This window comes from Nymphalis io, chromosome 5, assembly GCF_905147045.1.
Source record: "Nymphalis io chromosome 5, ilAglIoxx1.1, whole genome shotgun sequence".
Classification (NCBI taxonomy): domain Eukaryota; kingdom Metazoa; phylum Arthropoda; class Insecta; order Lepidoptera; family Nymphalidae; genus Nymphalis; species Nymphalis io.
In genome coordinates this window covers 9,502,039-9,526,640 of record NC_065892.1, presented here as the reverse complement: position 1 = coordinate 9,526,640, position 24,602 = coordinate 9,502,039, and the positions used below count along the sequence as shown (strand labels likewise).

At 30.0% G+C, this 24,602-nt stretch overlaps 1 protein-coding gene across 1 annotated transcript; it reads left to right on the top strand.

The window, feature by feature from the left end:
* The first annotated feature begins 1,689 nt into the window (after positions 1 to 1,689).
* LOC126768388 (uncharacterized protein DDB_G0290685-like) lies at positions 1,690 to 9,849 on the top strand. The gene is made up of 10 exons (XM_050486413.1): positions 1,690 to 1,701; positions 1,801 to 1,917; positions 2,122 to 2,294; positions 2,405 to 3,332; positions 4,893 to 5,042; positions 5,952 to 6,124; positions 6,310 to 7,126; positions 9,017 to 9,157; positions 9,241 to 9,275; positions 9,505 to 9,849. Exons 1-10 carry the CDS (start codon positions 1,690 to 1,692, stop codon positions 9,806 to 9,808), a joined length of 2,850 nt encoding a protein of 949 aa, XP_050342370.1. The 3' UTR covers positions 9,809 to 9,849.
* Positions 9,850 to 24,602: the final 14,753 nt, after the last annotated feature.

Here is a 24,602-nt window from a genome sequence, read left to right as displayed (position 1 = left end):
CAGGTTTCGTATTCAAATCTCTAAAAGTTGACTGCTTAGTTGGTCTAGTGGCTTGATGTAAGGCCGCAGACCCGGAGGTCCTGCGTTCAATTCCCAGGTCGAGTCAATAAAAAAATATTGGGTTTTTCTGTCAGAAAATTCTCAGTAGCAGCCCGAAGTCTGGAAGTTGGAAGTGTGTATGTTGTGTGTGCGTGTCGGATTGCCGTCCCAACGGATTACGAGAGTTAGGGAATACAGAGTGCACCTGTGTTCGCGCACACACTTGTGTCTAAAATATCTCCTGCGTAGTTGGCTAATCTCTCTTAAGATTTGCCGCCGTGGCCGAAAACGGTCTGAATGACTTTATTATTAATATCATTATTCAAATATCTGACAGTAGCTATACAAGTCGCATAGTTTGCGTCCACGATATTTTTATTTACAGAAAAGCTATCATTTAGTATGTTATTTATTTTGATAAAGCTAAAACAGTATAATACAAATAAATTTACTTACAATACACAATTATTATTTCCATTTGTAAAGTCGATATACATCCCTAAGTCAATATACATTATCCGATATATCCGCTATCGGATATAACAATCCATATCGGATATAGTTTATTCTTAAATCCGGAAAAAAATTAAAACTCTTTAGCTTTGTATGATAATTAACTCCAAAAAATTTATTCGTATAATTTGTCATCCATACCATCAATATATTTTGAACTTAACAATTCGGTTAGATGTTGTAACATAAACGAATAAGAAGAACATTTTAAACGTGACGAATACTTATTACAGAAACATGGTATATCATAAAAATATTTTATACGTGTATATAGCAACTGTTGATATTAATAATACTATCATTTATGTAACTTGAATTATATAGCATGTATACAATTAATGACATAAGCTTATCGTCTTGAATTGACAATATACTATGTTTTCTAAGTTTAGTTTATTGAAATATATTTAAATATGTGAGTCAAAAGATGAATTTATACATCCCGGGTAATATGCTAGAGTATCAAATATTTTGTGATACATCCATCAAAACAAACATTACATTTAGTTGAAACTTTGACAGCGTAATTAAATTTGGTTGCAGTAAAGAAATATCCATATATAAAATTATTAACGTGATTATAATCTTCTAAGAAAAATACAATGAAAAGTTCGACAGATTTCTAAAATGTTCATATTTTAAGAATACAATACTTATCAATACTGAAAAAAATACATTAATAATTATGTATGATTTATTACTTATCTGCATATCATTAACAGTTTTGCAACACAAGGTAATGCAAATTAATTGCAAGGTATAACTTACATAATTACATAAAATTATATAATTAATAGGAAGACATTGATTACTATAGGTGGTTATAATTTGCGGTAAGTAGCTTAACCGAGGGAAAGATAAGGATAACCATTTAAACAACTTTTTTATTTAAATAAAAATAGCATAACATTTGTGTTAAGGTTAATCAAATTATTCAAAATTTTTTCTATATACAATAATTATTATTATGCGAACACGCCCAATAATAGTTTAATCGTGAAACTGCGTAATTGCTGTTGTATTGATTTCTTATAGGAAACCGAAAATTAAAAGGAATAGCAATATTTGTGTATAAATACACGAGATAGCGTGTTATCAGCTAAGTTAGCATCACCTATTGAACTAAAAATATAGGCGATGGCTTGGAAGGTAATCATAAAATTTGTTATTTAACATTCGAAAATGTAATAAGATCTTAAACAATAAATATTTCTATAATTAGGTGCTAATGTAAAATTAATTTTGTAGATTGTGTCACTTTTTGGAATAGCGCTTTTAGCGTTAATCGAAGCCCACCCGCCGGTTTCGGAGCAGAGGGTTAAGATTGAAAACGTGGGAAAAAAATCGGAGCATCATGAAGGATATGTAAGTATCCGAAATTTAGCCGTTATACAGGAGTATATCAGAAAGTACCTCAAATCAGAATCTTATTATTTTCAATTAAAAAAAAGTAAATTAATCTTAAAAATATACTTTTACTAATTGATTTCATTCATTTTGATTCATTGAAATAAATATTAATATACAAATTACAGGGACGTTATATTTATTTTTTTATTTTTCTTTAAGGCATGGACGTATCCATCGTATGAATTCTCTTACGAAGTTATGGACTCGCACACGCATGATTTTAAGGGACATCATGAAAAACGAAATGGCGATGAAGTGAAAGGATATTATTGGCTTGTTCAGCCAGATGGTTTTAAGAGAACTGTAAAGTATCATGCTGACAAAAACAGCGGGTAAGCTACAGTTTTAACTATTTTGGAAGTTTTAACGTTGATTACTTATGATTTCGTGATATTAGAAACGAAATACAAAATTATACAAAAACCGTACAATCTAATTTCAGAATCGAAACACATGTTGACTACACTAAGCATTTATCTTCAAATGAAAATAATAATGAAGAAAGCAACAATGCTGAAGAAAATGCAGGTAATCAAGAAGAAAATGCAAACCAGGAAAACGGGAGTGAAAATGGAGAAAATGGCGAAAATGAATCAAATGATAATAATGAGAATTCAGGTAATGAAGCTGAGGCCGAAAATGGTGTAAATGAAAACAACGCTCAAGAAAACTCTGAAACTGAAGCAGGCAATCAAGAGCAAGAAGAAGGAATTAATATGGCAGAATTAGAAGAAATTAGTCGCAACAACAATGAAGGGTCCAGAAATAAAGGTGCCGAAAGAGGCGGTCAAAGCCGTGGTAAAAATCATTATGGACGTCGTAATGAAGGCAGACGTAATAACAACGAAAGTGGTGAAAATTCACAAAGTCGCAAAGGTGAACAAAGATACAGAGGCGAAAAAAAATACCACAGCAAAAATAATTTAAACCAAGGAAAAGGTGGGCACAGACAAAATGACGGTAATGGAGAAGAAGACGAACGTGAAAAACAACAAGGGATGTGGAGACGAGTTGTAGCTAATTTATGGGGTCAAAGACGCCGTAATGAAGACACAAGACGAGGAGGTGAAAATAACGAAAATGAACAAGAAAACAATAGTCGCGAAAGCAATAATGAAAATCAAGAAGAAGGTGATAGTGGTAGTAACGAAGAAGAGAATGGAGAAAATACAGACCAAGAAAATCAGCAAGTAAATGAGAACAACAATGGCGAAGAAAGTAATGAAAATAATGAAGGAGGTAACGAAGGGGAAAATCAAGAAGGCGAAAATAATGGTAACGAACAAAATGGCGAAAATGAAAATGGAAATGAAGAAACCACCGTAAATAGTGAAAATAGTAAAGAAATTCGAAAGAAAAGTGAATACCATGTAATTATTCACCATCCTAAATATATTTCAATGTCTAAAAAAAGTAAGCGGCGAATCTAATGACTGCTGCTTACAAATGTGTCTGCACCGACAAAAATAGTCTGAAAAATTGTCGCTTACTTATATTCTTACTTACTATTGTAAATTAATTAAAATGATAACTATTTATTATGTTGTTTACTATTAAATCGTATTTCCTTACAAATATTATAAATTTACATTAATGTAATCATACGCTAACTGAACTGAACTTAGTTATTGAGAATTTAAAACACTTCAAATAATAAACCGCCAGAATTCAACATTAGTTCATAATACCTGTAGCTTTTTCGCATCTTAATTGTTTTAAGTTAGTTATTATAAATTGAAATTAAAGCATTCTAATAATTCAAACTTTGATTTAAAACTATAATTCCTATTAATATTCCTAATAGCAAAAATAAACGCATGATTGATTATGAACAATGTACAAATAATTCTGTTTAATATTGCTTAATCTGTAACAATTGGGCTATAACCCTTAAAAAGTCAATTACATGATTACATATTTACAATAAATAAATAAGCTGTGATATTATTAAAGTTATAAATACTATTGATCTCAGTTTAAACTTTCAGTAATATATAAATAAAGTATTACTATTTACTTCAGCGTGGTAAGTTCATGTAATATGTATTTCCTACTCCTCCTAATAAGACTAAAGTTAACTCAATAAGAGTTATGTCATAACGATGTACTAGTATTACGGTTGTTTATTTTTTGCTATGTTATAGAATCATAGGCGTTTAGTTTAACTTACATACTCAATTTTATTAAAATTTGGGTGTTTTGTTTATTATAATATACATTAATTTCAAATTATATAAATATTGTAAACATAGTAATTTATTTTGCCATAAAGATTATTTTAACTTTACGAGTACATATATTATACAGTTACGTTTTTTTTTTACCTCGATAATCATACATATTATATAATCATAATTGTACTAAATAATAATATACTGAAATCGAAAATTACTTTTTTAATAAATTAAGTAACAGCACTTTTATTATTTTGTGTAAATTGGACATTTTATAGAAATGAATACATCACCATATATCTGAAACTTGACGCAGCCGTAGTTGCGGGCGATTGCAAAGTGAATGAAATAATTCACTTTTTATCAATCCGTAACTTGAATACAAACACGCCCATTAATACTTAAATCGTCGAACAGTATAATTGCCTTAGGAAAGTGTAAAAGTAAAAAACCGGCCTTTCTGTATATATAGACCTGATAGCCTGCTATCATTTAAGTTAGCATCGTTTATTGTTAGAGGAATCAAGAACGATGGTTTGGAAGGTAATATTAGTTACGGTGACCTAAATATTATATTTTGTCCAAATCAATTATACAGGCAGCTAAAATATTTATAATTATTTGTTAATTATTAGTAAATATTTGTTTTTGTTACTGGTAATAATAATTATACTGTAAACAAGTTATATCGAAATTCATATGGATGTGTGTATTAATTTAATAATATTTCCTAAATTCCCTAAATTTTCTATATAGATTGTTTTGGTGATTTGCCTATCAGGCTATGTCCAAAGTGAAAGGGGTGCTATATCAGAACAAAGAGTGGTAATACACCAATTAAAATCTGAGCAAACTAACAAACCCTTTCAAGACGGATCAAAGAAATCAGAGTATCGTGAGGAATATGTAAGTGTTTTGATATATTATTATCCAATTATACCTTTGTAATAAATGTTGGTCCATCTTATACGACAGAGGCTTAATATGCAGAAGATGACGGTACAGTGATGCTTAAAATATACTCATATAACATAGATTTTTACCGTTAAATTAAAACTAACAAGTGGGTGGTGGATTAGTAGATTTAACATGTGGCCGAGATTCACTTGCGATATGCAAGTTTTCTTTTCTGAACCAAGCAATGCATTTGATAAATATCATTTAAATAAATGAGAAGTGAATAGTGCCAGGATTTTAACTTAGAATCTTCAATTAAAATCCATGTGTCAAAGTCTATTCACTAATCTTGACTAACATTATAAAAAACCGCAATTTAAGGTACGTTAGGACATAACATTTTTAATTACATAACCATATAGTATGGGTAGGTTAGATTTCATTGAAACATTGAAATAGATACTTACAATATCTATAATATAATCATTAATTATAAATGATAAATTATAACAGACGTTAGAAGCATTTCAATTTAAATACTACATGTACAGGAAATAATTTAATTTTTATATTACCAGTACAAAATGAAATAGTGCATTCTCTGACGGAAAACTAAATATAAAGTAATATAATTTTAAAAGGAATATAGCGTGAATAATAATATATAAACAATGCACTGCTCAAAGTAGGTAATTATATATTATGATTTAAGCGGTTATGAGTGATAGAAAATCAGATTGTCCGAATAGATACTTTCTTTTAACAATCTACTAGTTCAACTCAATTATCATATTTCATTCATAAAAAATAAATTAAATTGATTTCGTAACAATAAAATATATCGCAAATTAATAAAAATTTTACGAATATGAGAGTACACAAATAACGTAATTATATTTATCATTGTTTATGTTTCAGGCTTGGTCTTATCCTTCTTATGAATTCTCATATAAAGTAAACGATCCCAAAACCAAAGACATAAAAGGGCAACATGAAAAGAGACACGGTGATGAAGTAAAAGGATTGTATTGGCTAATTGAACCAAATGGTCATAAAAGGACTGTCAACTATCAAGCTGATGATAATAATGGGTATGTATATTCATATATTTGATTTGGACTTATACAATTATTATTGTTTTATTTTTAATATGACTTAAAAATAAACTCCTTGTTATTTAATAATAACACAAATTCCGATTTAAACCTGTTAAAACTTCTTAAAATAATAATTTTCCAGTTGTAATCATTCTTATTTACCTTATTCTTTTTTATAGATTTAATGCTCAAGTTGATTATACCGCTAAGCAACAAAGTCAAGAATATGAATCTATAAATATTGACGAAAATAATGAGGTTGAGGAAAAAGCTAAAGAAATAAACGAGACTAATCCCTCGAACGAAGAAAACAGCAATAGTGAAAAAGAGAAAGAGATAATAAATAATCAAGCTAATGTCAAGGAACAAGCAGATTTAGAAAAAAGTAATATGGAGGAGCAAAATAACGCTAAATCACATGACAATATTGATACCGATGGAGGTGAAATTTCTTATCAAAATAATAGTAACAAAGAAAATCAAAGCAATGAAAATAATAAGATGAATGTTAGTGAAAACAATAAAAGCGAATGCTGTTCTGAGGATATAGAAAATGAAAATAGCAAACCAGTTTACGAAGAAAACCAAGAAAAAAATATAGAACATAATTACCGTCGAAAAAGCAGAAACGATAATACGAGCAAACTAAGTGAAATAAAAAGTAGCAAATATGGGAGAAGTCGAATTACTCAAGATAATAGTAAAATTAGGTATCGAGATAATAACGAGCAAAACAGAAAATCTGGTGCATATTCTGCAAAAGGTGAGAATAATCAGAAACATGCAACACGCGCATCACGAGGCAGTAAGAACAAAGAAGCTGATATAGATTTAAAAAATGATAACGACGAGAAGAAGGAACAGTCTAACAATCACGAAATACGTTTCGCAACCTTAAATGCTAAGGAAAATTTCGCTCCTATTAATAAAAATATCAAAGAAAACAAGAGTAATAGATTCGAACATCGTATTCGCATCCATCACCCTGAACCTAAGGTCAATCTAAAGAAAATTGATTAAAAGATAATATAGTTTTTTTTAATGTTTCAAAAAATGTTATTATTTATTAAAAATGGTGAAATATCGAAAATAAATTACTGAAATTATTTGCTGTATTTTAACTGTTTTTCATTATGTACATATATGTATATTCAATTCTCCGAATTAAAAAATAACACATATTTGTTTTACTGTGAAAATGCTACAAAATAAAATTCAGGCGCCAAATAAAATATTTAAAAAAATTCAAAGCATACACTTAACTTTTTATTGCGTACACATTTCATTTATATGTAAAACATTATTTCACTACTTAAGGAGCTTATAAGCAAAATATGTACATGATTTGTTAATGTAGCACACATTATTCACAGTGGCAATTATGCAATAAGAAATATTATATTAGCATTCTCATTTCTGACTTCTAGAGAGATATACACATTTTTATAAAAACAGGCCTGTAGACCATTTGAAAAATTTTACAGTTGCACCAAGCCTTAAGTAAAAAACAGCAATGGCATAATTAAAAATACCAATCGATATTAGCAATTTCAAAAACAAGTTCTAAGTCTGTCTCATAAATCTGTACAGCTCTAAATCAGAGAATGAAATTTCTGACTATTTTATGTCGTTTTCAGGGAGTCATAACGAATCGAATAGACCATGAGCAAATAACAAGTTATTTTTTTTACAATGTCCGTGGCTGCCTCTGGACTAAATCATTTAATGATAAGTTTTGTCACTAACGATATAAAATATAAGATAGATATAAGAAATTATACACAAAAATCTTTGCCAGCTCCCTAGACATAAGTTTACATTGATGGCTTGCGTTGTTGACATATTAAGTAAAAAAACGTAAAACTAAAAAAAATTTGTATGTTGTTACAATATTACAATACCAAGATACAGATACAATAAGTTACAAAGTTTATATTTACATATTTATATAAATATTTCTTCCAAAATTAATGCTTATAAATAGAGAGGCAAATAATATAAAAAGGTAAGGAGGTTGCTCTGAATTAAGCATAAATACTACCTACCTAAATCAATAACTTTTAAAAACAATAAATGATATACTACCACTTAAGGCCCAGTGGTAAGAACGCGTGAATCTTAACCGATGATCGTGGGTTCAAACGGAGCGAGCAACACTGAATTTTCATGTGCTTAATTTGTGGTTACATTTCATCTCGTGCTTGACGGTGAAGGAAAGCATCGTGAGAAAAACTGCATGTGTCTAATTTCACTGAAATTCTGCCACATGTGTTGTGTGCCACCAACCCGCATTATGGTTTTTTTTTCAATAATAAATATAATACGAGAAATGTTTTTCAAATTGCTTTTAAAGTTCTTATTTTTCCTACGTAACAATTTAAAATTACTATTATTATTATAAGCTATTAAGCTTAAAGCAAGTAATGAGAACAGCCATCTTTACATGGTGAGGTGATTCTCCTATTATATGGCGATAAGCTTGTACGTGAAAGTAAACCTTGGTTTAAATTAAACCAATTAATTATTGCACTAATAACTCATCCTGGTCTTACTATTGACACGCAAATCCGGTGAATAATTGTTTGAAATTTATATCATGTAAATGCAATTTAATTCAGTAGTGTAAAGTACTCCAAGCATTCAACATGATTCGGGTAAATAAAACATTGTTTTTATTAGATACATAATTTTAATTTTTGTTTCCTTAATATTTTAAAGAAAGTATTTAATGTATAGAATTCTTAAATTATTATTTTTTTCTTGAAAATAATACAGTAATATCTACTTTCGAGACTCAGATAAAAAATTTCCAACCGGTACTTTTTTAGATATAGAAAGCGTATTCTTTCTATCAAGCAATAACTAATGTCTTATAATTTTGTAAAGGGTGTAGTACTCGTCGTGGTCTTGGTGATTGGTGTCATTATAGAAGAAGGGAAATGCGAACCGTCCACTCTACAGGCGACTCTCAACAATCAATATTATTTAGGATCCGGGGTTGGCCAGTTAAACTTAGAAAATTACAATGTTAGTGAAGTATATTCCACATATATATTCTATATATATTAAATATTTTTATTTTTCAACTTTTACTATTTTTTTTATTTCAGGACAAAGATCACACTTTAAGTGAAGAAGAAAACAAGTAAGTAACATTTTCAAATAATAATCTAATTATAACGTTTTTTTTTAATTAATTTTGCAACAAAACATTTATATATCATTTTAAATGTTGCCACATTTCCACAGTGAAAAAATGGGTATAGGAAATCTACAATATAAAAAACAAACCAAAATTCACTAAACATTTTTTTATTCAAACATTGTTTATGATTATTTGATATTTTAATTAATAATTTGCAAACTTTACACAGGATCGTACAGGATGTCTACAGTCCAGACTACTATGAGCCCAACATTATATTAGACTACAGATATTTGAAAACGGGCGGTAGAGGTTACGTCAGAAGCGACGGAGGGCAGATCCTTATTCTACCAAAGCGAAACCACATGCCTAATTTATACAACAACTATGATACTCTCATTGAATACTTGCGCCTTAAGCATCAAAATCAAGTAAATCAATACTGGAAAATTGACCCTCAGCAAACATCGAAAGGGGAAGATGATATTTACAGATCGTATACCGACAAAGGCTGGGCCGCATATATTCGTTAAATCTCTTATGACAAAATAATATTTCATATTCTAAGGAAATATTTTATTGGAGGCAATTATTTTAATCTTATTATTATACTTAATAAAACTGTTCCTATTGATCTTACTACTTTTTTTCACAATTAATATAAAAAAATTTTACTTATTAATTAAATTAGTTTCTTTTTTCCTTAAATTTTATCTTATCTTAGTCAAATCTTAAATTTATTCAATATTGATTTCAAGACAATACATAATTATTTTATGATGATATAATTAATACGATACATTAAATACGAATAAAAGGCCTCACTAAAGATTCAATGATAACAATCATTTGACGCTTAAGCCTTACTTAATGCATAGCTTGCTCTTGATAGATTGCTGAGATCAGATACTTATCTTTGTTCAAAGGCTAATAAGTAATAACCAATGAACTCATGATTACGTTCATTGCGAAATTTTAACCAGTTTTCGATATGAAATCAGAGATGTGAGTACAAGTCGTAACAATTATATGAGTCAACTTTTATGTATTCATTTTTTAATTAAATAAGCATATTTATATAGGTATCAATATTTTGTATAAAAATATACTTTATATTATACCATATAGGTAACCGGACGAGCAAATAGACCAATTGATGTTAAGTGATCATCGCCCATAGACATTGGCACTATATAAGAAATATTGTACCATCAACCAACTAAGATATTATAGTTAGACTGGTTCATTCACCTTTCATACCGGAACACAACAGCTCTAAGTATTACTGTCTAAGGGGTAGAATATGTCATGAGTGTGTGGTAAAAGCCGAGATGGCCCAGTGGTAAGAACGCGTGAATCTTAACCGATGATCGTGGGTTCAAACCCGGGCAAGCACCACTGAATTTTCATGTGCTTAATTTGTGATTATAATTCATCTCGTGCTTTACGGTGAAGGAAAACATCGTGAGGAAACCTGCATGTGTCTAATTTCACTGAAATTCTGCCACATGTGAATTCTACCAACCCGCATTGGAGCAGCGTGGTGGAATAAGTTCCAAACCTTCTCATCAAAAAGAGGAGAGGAGGCCTTTAGCCCAGCAGTGGGACATTCACAGGCTGTTACGGTGTGGTAACAACCCGAACGGTCTTACACAAAGCTCAACGCCAAGATAATAGTAATAATATAATAGGAAAAATTAAATCTGTTCAGTGTCTTGTGTTTCTCTTGCTCTTGTGTTTGTTTGTTTGTGGAAAGAACAACTTGTGAATCATGTAAATTTATTTTATATGTTTTTTTCAAATTTTCAATAACTATTATGGTCAAATTTCGCCTACTGGTCGAACATTAGTATTATATATGAACATGTCTAAATAAATAAAAGTAACTTTTCATTCACGTTTGAGATAAGATAAAATACAAACCAATTTAAAATATATATACATCACATAATATAGATATAAAGAAAATTTTAAAAGTACACATATATTTGTAGATAAAACTATACTATAACACTATTGTAAAAGTTTAGAAATTAATAACATGTTCAAAAAGAAAAGATTCACACAAAAAATATCTGTAAAGATGAAATACATTTTTTTAATGTTAAGTTAGCCTATAATTGATATTATTTTGTTGAACTTTTTATATAAGCAATAAGAAAATGTATTTCTTATTATATAACGTTGGCTTCCTAAGTAATAAAATAAAATAAAAATATATATAGATTTTAGTTAATATATTACACGAATAGCAAATTAAAGCTAATGTAATAAAATTGCACACTAAATGCATGATTATTGGTTAATGGAATACATCGCTCAATTTCGACACAAGTAAATTTATAAAACCTTGAGAAGAACAAAGGAAGGAGTTTCCACAACGAATAAATTATTACACTTATTTGTTACGGTTTTAAATATTTTGTACGTTGCAAAAGAATCTCTACGAAATGTATATTAGATCCATCATTGAAGAAATTCAATCATGTATGTAATTATTTTTTCTGTGAATAATAAACTCTTTTTGATAACTAAGGTAAACTAAAAGTAACAATTTTAACAATACTTATCTTTTTTTTTTCGTTGAATAACTTTATCTGTGGTCTAAGTGATAATTTTAAATATCTATAATAATCTCATGTTTCAAACAATATACTTATTAAGTTATTACTTATTATAATTTACTCATTACGTTTACTTGAAAATTATGTAAGATAGTAGTAGTAATAAGACAGGCATTCAATGAATTACTGATATTATTTTATTGTACTCTATTTAAGCGAAAAACTGTGTAGAGGTATTTATACCGAAAAGGTATTGAGACAGGATCCAAATTAGATCTTCGACAACTACAACTTTTAATTCTTGGTATTTTTAACAGAGAAAAAACTACTGTTTTAATTACAGAGTTACAAAACACATTATAATTCGTTTCGGATGTATAGGTTTTTTTCTTAAAATGGCATTTCCGTAACACAAACGTTGGTAAATCTTTATGTACCTTTTAAAGTTGCCCCTATGTAAATTACGTCGTGAGCGATATAATTGATAAATTAAGAAACTTTAAGATCTTTCTCGTAAAGCAATTATTTTTACACATTATTTTTTTACATTCTTATTTTATTGAAGATAGTTTAATATTTCATTTGTTTGTTATCTAGTCAAAATAAAAATAACTTAAAAGAGCAAAAAATATGTCAATTATTTACAAGAAAAGAGAACTTTTTTTTAAATCAAACACTTGTTTGTGCGCTACTATAAAAACGTTTAACGTTTGAACTTCTATCACAAAAGTTTTTTTTTTAACATTACATACACATGTACATTTGTGTAAAACGTAAGATTCACTTCTTCATCAATTTACTTGTTTTTTTGTTTCATACAACACGGAAACAATTATGTGAATTATAATTAAAGTATTAAAAACGTAAAGTATCGTGTGTAGGAAGCACTAATATAATAACTGTTTAAAAATATAAATTTTAACTATTTAAGTATATCAAATTATAACGATCAATTTACCTGAATAAAAAAGATTTTTTTTTAATTATTACAGAAATGTATAAACAGCATATTACTATAAGTTATTGATCGAAGAATATAAGGTATTTTAAAACAGAAGTGAGAGGTCTGATAAGTTAATTAGGTTACATCCACACAATATGCATATTGTAGGCAGATTGTGACGGTATTCGACCAGAATCAAAGCGATCCAAATTTGCAACACAACTTTTAAGTTACCTATTTTTATTAAATTTCATTATTTACAAAATTATAATTAAAACGATACATTTGGGAAAGTAAATGAATACGAGTATATAACATCAATCAATCAAGTTTTTACTACGTACTAAATATTGTATAACAACATATAATACATATTATACAATAACATGAAGTGTATAGTTCTTGCTTTGCAGACACGTTTCTTTACATCTACAAAATTATCTTTTTTGTAGAGAAACATTTGTTTTAAATGGATTTGTAATTTTATTAAAAGTGTCATAATATTATAAATATTTTAATATTAGCTAAGACTAAGTAAAATGAAGTTAGTAAGACATTGAGAAAATGTCCCGCTACTCGACATAGGCCTCCTCTTTAGAATGCTTGGAGAAAATTCCACCACGCGGCTCCAATGAAGGTTAGTGGACACACATGCATCTGCAAATATTCCTTCACCGCCGAGAATGTACGAATTATAAACAAATTCAAACTCAGTGGCATTTGTTTTTAAAGCTACAATCAAGATTTATGTGCCCTATTTTTAATTATATGACACACAAAACAATTAATGACACAACGACGTATACAATTAAACAAAATTAAATATTCATATAAACCTAGATAATCACCAAAACATGTGTGTTCATCGAGAACAAATGTATAGTACATAATTATATGTTTGTAATATTATACTAATATATATATTATTTACAAAATTAATCTAACTATTGAAATACATTATAATGTTTACGTTACAAGAATTACAATTATAATTGAATTATATTCATAAAATAGAAAAGAACATCAGATCAATCCGATATTTATGGTAAACAGTCAAACGTTACAAAATATGCACAAATAAATTGATAATAAGACAGACATAAAATATTTTAAAAATATCTAGCACTGAAAATTTGGATACGAGGTCATTATTCTACACAACTGTACTAATGGTTTATTGTAAAACGTACATAATGTTTGTTACACATTATGACTTCTTACACAAATGTTTGGAATTTACATCAATAAGTATATCAGTTTTTAGCTATTATTATTAGTGGCTAACATGTGACCGTGTGTCACCATGTCTTTGCTCTAACATTGTCTCACTATTATAGTAATTAACTTATAACGACTTCGCCCACGAGGATGTTTGTTTGTGACAAATAGTGATCTGTAGATGAATACGAAAATAACAATTAATATTTTACTTAGAGATATAACTAAAACTAAAATATACTTAAACCAAACATACCATTTCTTTAAAATTAAATGCAATCGTAGTGACGCCATGACAGTAGTTGTTGATTTTTTATTTTAATACTCTAGAATCTGCGACAAATTGTAGATATATTGCGTATGACATTACCGTTTTCGTTTAGCTGGCAAAGTTTAAAATACATTACTAACTATTTTACTTAGAATTTAGTTAAGTTCAAATTACTTGAAGAAAATATAATATAGAAACCAGTACACTACAACTTGTCAATTTCTTAAATTGTTATTCCATTTTAAGTCCTTATTTCAATCATGTCATTGATTTGTTCGTCATGGTCGGTCGTCATTGGATATTGTTGCATCGTTACGGTCTAATTGCCACCCATTGATACACAAGACGTTAGGCGCCTGCTATATATATATATATATATATATATATATATATATATATATATATATATCGCTTTAAATTTACATATATAAAAAAGCTTTCAGTAGACCAAAAATGTCAAGTAATAAACCACAATGACAATTTTGGATACGTTGTCCGATTTTTAAATCTACAATGATATTATACATTCGAAAGTAACTCTGTCTGTATGTTACGCTTTTACGGCTTGCACAAGCAATGAACAGACTTTAACGAAATTTGGTATGAAGCAAACTTGACTCCCAAGGAAGGTCATAGGGTATTTTTATACCTAACACCTGCTTTCCAAAAGTTTCTCCTCCAAAACGCGGACAAAGCCGCTAGCGAAAACCAGCTAAATATACATATACAGGTATATTAAATTTTAAAATGCATATTATTATAAGTTATAAATACCACTTTCTTATAAACACACGAAGTGATAATTTTAAAGTGTTTTTGTAACAAATACAAGTGCTTTTAAATCTTATTTAAAAATATAAATTAATAAAAGTTTGATATTTAACACAATTCTTAAAGCTATTTGCCCTTACTTGCTTCAATTACTTCTTAATCTTATCTAATTCTTTATGCACTTTTCAATATTACAAAGAATCCTTGTTATGATATTTTTTTATTATTATTGTGGGTTCAATGTCCAGACTATATGGATAGTCACTTTCCAAGATATAATTAATTAAATTGAAAATAATTAAACCAACGTTTTCTCTGATTAAGTATATAGTTAAACGCATAGCATAAAAATATCAGAAAATATACAATAATAATAATAATATATAATGGTACAATGTCACAGGACAATCTTTTAAACGGCGTGTTTCTGCTTTAAATTTGTAATGTGTATTTTGTTCTTTTTATTTTAATTTTGTATTTTATAAAAATGTCTGTATATACTAAAAAATTAAATATAATTTCAGAAGATCCTCTACAGATCCCACAATGGTGACTTGGAGACAAGCCGATTATTTGACCATCTTAGTCGGGTGGCAGATGCTGCGCAAGAGCAATTTCCTAACGCGGAATTGGTGTTTTTGGGGGATTTTAATGCTCACCACGAATCCTGGTTGAAATCCCTCAAAACTGACCATGCTGGAAGGACTGCTCATGCTTTTGCTCTCACACATGACTTGACCCAACTGGTTGATCAGCCCACCAGGATCCCAGACATTGATGGGCAAGCACCTTCTCTACTGGACCTTCTGCTGACTTCTCACCCGGTGGAATATCAGGTTGTGGTTCAGGCTCCTCTTGGTTCTTCGGATCACAGCCTTATTTCTACCAGAGTGCCACAGGCCAAGCTGCCGCCACTAGCGGTATGCAAACGTCGCGTTTGGCACTATAAGTCGGCGGATTGGGACGGTATGCGCGATTACTATGCGTCGGTCCCTTGGAAGGAACGTTGCTTCAGTGGGAATGACCCGACAGCTAGTGCCGCTGCTGTTGCTGGCGAGATCATGCTGGGAATGGAATACTACATTCCTAGCTCAGATCTCGTCAGTAGGAGTACGCGTAACCGTTGGTTCACTCGTGAATGTGCCGATGCTGTATCATCTAAGCAGGCGGCATATCGCAAGTGGATCAACGGCTGTATTAGCGGGGCATCTAACATTGACTCACTGAAAGCAAACTATAATAAAAATTCCAAGTCCTGTAGAAAGGCATACACGAGAGCGGATGCACAGCGCATTGTACAGATTGGTCATGACCTTGTTTCGCATCCTAGGGGCTCCCGTAGCTTCTGGCGTCTGACCAAGTCTGTGCAAAACAATTTCTGCCAACCTTCGCTGCCACCGCTCAGAAATCCGGACGGATCGCTAGCTCACAGTCCGCAAGAGCAAACTGATCTCCTGGCTAAACTCTTTGCCGACAATTCCGTCATCGATGATTGTAGTGCACTGCCACCTACAATACCTGCATGTGGCCATACTATGCCTGCCATTAAAATCAGGCAACGTGATGTGCGTGCGGAGCTGCAATCACTTGATGTACGGAAAGCTAGCGGTCCCGATGGAATACCAGCCATAGTGCTGAAGAAGTGCGCAGCGGAGCTGTCTTCTGTGTTAACGCGCCTGTTCCAACTTTCTCTCTCTTCGGGAAGTGTGCCGGAGGCTTGGAGAAGAGCTAATGTGCAAGCGATTCCCAAAAAAGGGGATCGGTCTGACCCGGCAAATTATCGGCCAATAGCTATCACCTCAGTACTTTGTAAGGTGATGGAACGGATTTTAAACAACCAACTGATCAATTACCTAGAAGATCACTGTCTAATTAATGATCGTCAGTACGGGTTTCGACCAAAACGGTCCACAGGTGATCTTCTAGCGTACGTAACACACCTCTGGGGTGAAGCTATCGACAAGCATGGAGAATCGTTGGCTGTCAGCCTCGATATCTCCAAGGCTTTCGACAGGGTCTGGCACAGAAGTCTTCTCTCCAAGCTACCGGCATATGGTCTGCCTGCTCAGCTATGCACCTGGATTGCCAGCTTCCTACACAAGCGTAGCCTTCGTGTTTTAGTTGATGGTTGCGCTTCACAATTCTATGTAGTGAATGCTGGGGTCCCCCAGGGATCTGTGCTATCTCCCACACTCTTTCTTTTGCATATCAATGATATGCTCTCTCTTGGGAACATACATTGCTATGCAGACGATAGTACAGTGCATGGTGGATACCACGGACGCGCAGTGGCTGGGCGAGCGGAAATTGAGGAGAGGCGGAAGAATCTTGTCATTGAACTCGATAGGACGTTAGAGCTCATCGCCAAATGGGGCTCTGATAATCTTGTTGAGTTTAATGCCAAGAAAACACAGGTATGCGCTCTCACGGCGAAAAAGTCAACATTTTCCCCTCTTCCCTCCCTCTGTGTGTACCATCAGGTGGAGTAGAGTCATTTGCCCTCCCGGCGAATATAAAAAAAAAAAAAAAAAAAAAAAAAAAAAAAAAAAAAAAAAAAAAGATTAAAACGTCTAATTCGGTCTAAATTATGTAACCACACAATAATTAAATAGAATTGTCACGATAATAATAAATACATCATCACAGGATATACAAGTTATTTTTTAAATTAACGCAAATAAATTATGCTTTAATTTTTTAAATGTTATAAATATCGTTAAAAAATGGAATTAAAGATTTACTGATAAATACTCTCATATTATTCTACAGAATACCTGCGACTTACCTAAGCCCGTCCGAACAGAAAACAACCGTGACATTTCTATACTCAAGAAAATCCGATACTTAAAATTATTTTTATTTAAGAGGGTCACATTTTCAACAAAGCTCTCCACATTTATCTTCCTAGAAGTAGATATTGCTAAAATTTTGTATGAGATGTTTATTTGCTTGACTTTAACAAGTAACAAAAACAGTTACTTAACGAGCAGATCTTTAAGTTTTTTGTATGTTGTACATTTGTAAAATGCAACGCTTAAATTACTGTAACTAAAGTACTCACGTTTACATTAATTCCACAAACACTTACAACATCTTGTTCACACAGTTGCAATCATCTACCCAATGGAAATACCTTGAAAAGGTTTTATTCTATAATTGCAACATTTGTTTTATTCCTTATTATATTTCAACGCTTTGTTTTTGTAGCATGACTAATAGATTAACTGTATACAGACTGTTCATAAGTACATTTAATTTTGTAATATACCTATGCATGTTTGTGTAACTTATTGCTTACAATCTTTTTACCGTAATCCGTAACAACCTTTGAATGTGTAGCTGGGCTAAAGGCCTTCTCTCCCTTTTTGAGGAAAAGGTTTGGAGCTTGTTCCACCACGCTGCTCCGGTGCGCGTTGGTGGAATACACATGTGGCAGAATTTTGGTGAAATTAGACACATACAAGTCTCCACACGATGTTTTACTTCACCGTAAAGAACGAGATGAATTATAATCACAAATTAAGCACATGAAAATTCAGTGGTTCTTGCCCGGAGGAAACCTGCATTTATATATATATATATATATAAAACTCCTAACGCTTTAGAATTTACAGACACTATTCCACTGAAATGACATAATTATGAATATCCTCTGCGTAACAATTAAGAAGGTGTGGCGGTGTGAGCTGCCAAAAAATCATCTAAGCGGCGTTTTAAGAGCTCTGAATTTAGAAGACGATAAGATTTTGTTTTTTCTAAATCATCGGTAATGTTATATTGCCCGAATATTTCCCTCAGTTTTCTCTCTCATGTTCTCGGGAAGTTATTCTGATACGACTGAAAAGAGATCAGGAAAGAAACCATCGACTTTGGGATTGCTTCCTGAGGCACAGTAGTGTAACACTGCCAATATACGCTAAATCTAAATTAGAACGGGATTCCATCCCGTTAGGTACCTAATCCGAGCAGACTAGGAATTAAGTATGGTTAAAATATCTTGTCATAAATCTGACGTAGCTTTATTTGACAAAATACCATAAACATTCAAAAATGTCAATACCGATGAACCTGATGATTACTTAATAATTTTAATTCCCTTCTACAATTACTTTAATAACCTAATTGACCTTGTATTTATAAAAAAAAATCATCCAGTTAGAACCTCGCGCCAGATTTGTTATATTACGTAAAGTAAGTATATTTTTATTTGATCGCTGCTCACGCGGTAAATAAAGTAATAATTCAAATAGCTCAAATTGATTAATTATCTATCAATTGGAAATACGAAAACTTGTCATGACATGTCATGAATTATGCTCCAAACCATAGACATTAGTCAAACAGACACACAAGACAATTATTTACACTCATATACTTATATTTTCACCAATTCCCTTTCCCTTATTCACATCAAAAATTAATTGATACAAGTGATTTTGATATTTAATTTACAAATAATTAACCTGTATAGCTTTTATTCGGTATTTAGTATTTCGTAATATATAATATTACTTGCATATTATATCAGTACAATTTAAATTTATTACTTCTAACATTGCGCAAATTTATTTGCTTTTGATTCTGCTCAATAGATATTTATATTACATAATATGTGGAAAATATAGATCGACTCTATTTATACCCGTTAAAGTTATGCAGCGTTTCAACCAGAGCATGATTGCCTTATCAGTTACGTCATATGTGTCCTGACTTTGATCGATGTCATGAAGTTATTGTTTAAAAAATAATATGGAATATTTAATTTTGTTTCGAATGTGACCTTACCTTTACGCCATATCATTAATCAGAATGCCCTAGAAATAAATATAGATAAATGTAAACAATTGTTTTATATTATTCTAAGTGGCTAGTTTTGTAAATTTTTAAATTGGCTTAAACATTTTATACAATATAAAAAACTAACTGTAGAGAGCTTGTAATTATTTTATTGCTATTACTTTATCACAACATATGGTTTTTATTTGGTATAAGGAAAACTTTGTAAAATTGACAAAGATGTTCGAGTACTCTCCGCAGCTGCCGTTGGCTGTTTTTATTAATATTTAGTTACCATTCCGAAGTTCAACTACTAATATGAACACGCCTTGCAGTAATACTATACTTTATTATTAAGGTTAAACAGAGCATACATGGATATTTTTGAATATTGATGAGGTTGTTTTTACGAAATCAGAGCGGCGCCAAAGACAAGTCGAAAACACGATTTTTTTTTTTATATTTCAATAGTTATTCTACTTTTATGTTTATTTATTTTTTTAAATTAGAGTTTATAATTTATGTCATTTCTATTTAGCATTCTTCTTATAAAAGTATCTAAAACATTTTGTTTTTTATTTTTAATGCTTATTGGCTTATAAATCCTCCATAATAACGTTAGCTGTCTAAAGGTGAAGGAACATTCAGTATACGGTCTAATAAAGGGCATGAGACCAATACGACCCTGCAATTTATCAGTTATCTAAAATAGTATGTGCACTATACATATTACATAATAAAATATAACGAAATTGTTCATTAGCAATAATAATCGATAACATAAAGACACCATTTATTTTCAACGATCGTAATATATATTTCAATTGATACTTTGTTATTTGTAAAAGAAGAATAACATTAAAATATTTTAAACGAAAACCAAAAATACAATAAAGTGAAAGCTATATAATACACAATGGAATTATTATTCATAATTTAAATAATAAAATTGCATTAGAATCGTGTGCTAGTTCAAGTTAATATTTCTGCCAAATAATATTTATCCTTTAAAACATTTATATTCATATAAAATATGTACATATATAACTCACACTGCACGCACTTTGAACTAATTAATTCATTTCTAATTAAAATGTTTCATAAAAAAAATAAACATTAGAACAGGTTGTTAAAAATTATATAACCATGAAATTCGATTTCATAGTCATTTGCTGGGAATGAAGTAATACTTCAATTAAAAAAACTAAGCTAAACTAATGTACAGCAACTAAAGCCTAAAGGGCATTAAAAAGCACGTGGGTATATTAATTTTTTCTCAAATGACATCTAACTTCCGTTTAACGATACTACTTCGTAATATCATTTAACAAAATTATTTAAAATTACACGATAGTTATTTCATCATCTATGATGTACATAATGTTACATGATGTTTTTACCAATAACTATTTGCAAATAAAACAAAAAGATTTGGGATTTTCGTAGGCGTCATCAGCTAATGTACAAAAACTAACGAAATGATTTATATTTATTATTTATAATCTTTGCAATTTAAAGTCTGAAAGCCTTATTTAATTATAGACGGTGAAATATGACTAATTTTTAAAATAAGAAATAGATACGATCTCAAACTATTAACACATTTAAAATCCGATTCATGGCGTAATATTTATCTTTATAAATATCAGTAATTATCATAAATACATTTTTTTAAGTATTATATATATATATATATATATATATATATATATATATATATATATATATATATTCTTTATTTATATGTATGAATATATAGGTATAGTATTCTTTATATAAATATATAGAATACAATATATATCATTTATATTTATTTAAATAAAAAAAATTAAGCTAATCTGCACACCTACTTACCGGATTATTTATCTCATGTCCTTCACCCAAAGGTTGTCTTTTAGTTTATCGCTACCGCCTTTTGTACATTAATAGTTTTCTTTTTTTTTTAGTTTGTGTTTATAATTGTATGTTTCTGTAACTCTTTTGGTGTACAATAAAGCATATTCTATTCTATTCTATTCTAGAAGATTACAAATCAATTATCAATACATTGTCTTATAATATATATAATTATATGTACGTATAGACACCTAGCTTTCCATTACTTCAAACTCGCTCAATTTTCATGGTAATTAATATGTGTTTTCGACGCGTTAGCTTTAGTTTGCGCAATTTGCATACTCTGTAAAAGAGCTTAGGGGCTTGCGACTTATGTAAGGCGCCACCCATGTCTAACTTTACTACGTAAATTATTACATGCATGTATTAGATCTGTTTTGCACATTTAAAATATGACCTGGATTTAATATAACAACTTATAAATAAACTATAAAATTATTCATGGTAATCTAAATTGATTTGACAATCAATTTTAAATGGTCATCTGGTAACATGAGCGTGCAAATCATAAGTTGGTTAGACTCCATAACATTTAACAAACAATAGACAAACGGTCTGACCATAAAGGTTACGTAGGCAACTGATATAACGTAAATTATATTTCTCAGATATTAAAAATAATTTAATTGGGTCAATATTTATAATAACAACACAACAAAAATATTCGTATAAAAAATTAACTATACAGATAAATAATACTTTTATTTGTTACATATGTTAAATTGACAAATTCTACCCTAAATATTATTTTTTCAAAGTTAAGATACAACGTGCGATATCTTATTGGGATGTATGATGTGTCGTTATCTAATTACACAACAAACCCGTGTTTCTGTGCACGTAATGTTTTCATAATCTCTTCAACTGTTAAATTCTAGTATAATAGTGATAAGAGATTTAGATTGTAGTTTTATTTCAAACCTGATAGCATTTGAGTTATTACTTGACTTAATTTGACAGTTTGATTTGGTTTCATTTCACTTTTTGAAATTTAGTACCGTTTCTTTGACCTTTTAAATAATGTTACATGTTTAATTAAGATATTTTAATGCACGACTGGCCGAATCTATATCAAGTAAAATAATGTTAGTATGTTTTTTTGCATAAATGTTAAGTCAATTAAATGTTTTTCTTATTATTTTTCACTTATGAATGTAACTAAAGTATTAGATTCAATTATTATTAATTGAATGAAAGTCAATATCAAAATAATTTTATATAAAAAAATATAAGCGATGAATATAAAAATTATAATAATAATAATAGTCCTCCAGACCGATTTCGGCCACGGTGGCCAATCTCAAGTGAGATTAGTCAACTGCGCAAGATATATTACAGTGCACAAGTTTGTGCGCAAACACAGGTGCACTCTCTTTTCCCTATTCTCTTAATCCAATGGGACGGCAATCCGTCATGACCGGAAAGAATTTAGGCGCAGGACCAACGGCTTTACGTGCTTTCCGAGGCACGGGAGCGTACACACTTCCAACTTCCAGAGTCCGGGCCGCTATTGAGAATTTTCGACGGAAAAATTCAATACCTGTTTATTGGCCCGATCTGGGATTTGAACCCAGGACCTCCGGGTCTGCGGCCTTAGATCTAGGCACTAGACCAACGAGACAGTCAAATAAATTACATTATACATATTATTCATACAGATAACACACGGTTATTAAAGATTTATTAAAAATGTTTGAAATAGCAATATTTTTAATGTCAATAAAGTAGCTTTTATTATAGAACACATACAAAATAACATAATATGCATAATATTGAAAAAATCTTTATTCGTTTTTTTAGTTTTTCATTTTCATTTGACTATTCGAGTTTATACAACCACAATTAGGACTTAAATTATAACTTATGGATATTAATCAATCGGGATTAGCGACGGCTTAATGGTACTTAACCTTCTTGCTTACATGTAAGTGATACGACTCGTAATATTTCAACACGTAAACTAACTACACACTTTGCACATATACATTTTATGAGTATCTTTCTGATTCTTTGATCTTAATTTTTAATTCATTGAATGTCATTGAGTTTATTTTATTGTATATGATATTGCAGTTTCTTCAGAGAATGAAAGCAGATGACCTTACGAAGTTATACATAATATAATTAACGCAATCAAAAAAAAAAATATAGCTAATTTAGTGAATTATTTACTTACTTTCACAATTTAACTAGTTTAAGTAACTAATTGTATATAGTGCAGTAATTAGGAGGTAATTCAAATATAAAACCTCTATTATATTGTTATTCCTTAAAACACTGTCGTATTTTAGTGTATATTACAAAAAGTTATTGGCCTTACTTATAAATGATGTTTAGCGGGTGATTAGTTAAACAAAGCTGTCTTCTTCTTCCGAATGTCAAATCAATAATGAAAGAAAGAGAGAAATCTGTAATTAAATCTACTGCTAAGCTACTGTTAAAAGTAAAGCCGTATATTTATAAATTTAGTTTTTATTTTTGAAACTATCGTTCAGCTTTGAAGTATCGGGAGCGATGTAATAGATCACAAGTAACTTCATGTAACATTAAATTAAAGCTGTGATTGTAACAATGCGTAAACTTTGCTGCTAAGACTAATATTGAGTACAAAAATTATAAATGTTATGTAATTAATTTAAAAAAAAACTTAGACATGAGATTTGACATATAATTGACAACTCAGATTTTGTTTTATAAGCTAATATTTATATAACCGTAAAAAATTAAGAATATACCAAACAAAATTGAAAATTGTTATTATAATTAAGTAATTATAATAACAATTTTAAGTGTGTAAGTACACTGCACAAAAGAAAAACCACAATACTGTTAAAACTTTTTCGTGCGCTTTCCTGAAAATAATTATGATAAAAAATAAACAACACTTA

Excerpts from the sequence above, each read along its gene's own strand:
- LOC126768388 (XM_050486413.1), top strand. Across the intron at positions 1,918-2,121 it reads CGGAGCATCATGAAGGATAT|GCATGGACGTATCCATCGTA; the intron begins GTAAGTATCCGA and ends TTTTTCTTTAAG. Across the intron at positions 6,125-6,309 it reads CAAGCTGATGATAATAATGG|ATTTAATGCTCAAGTTGATT; the intron begins GTATGTATATTC and ends TCTTTTTTATAG.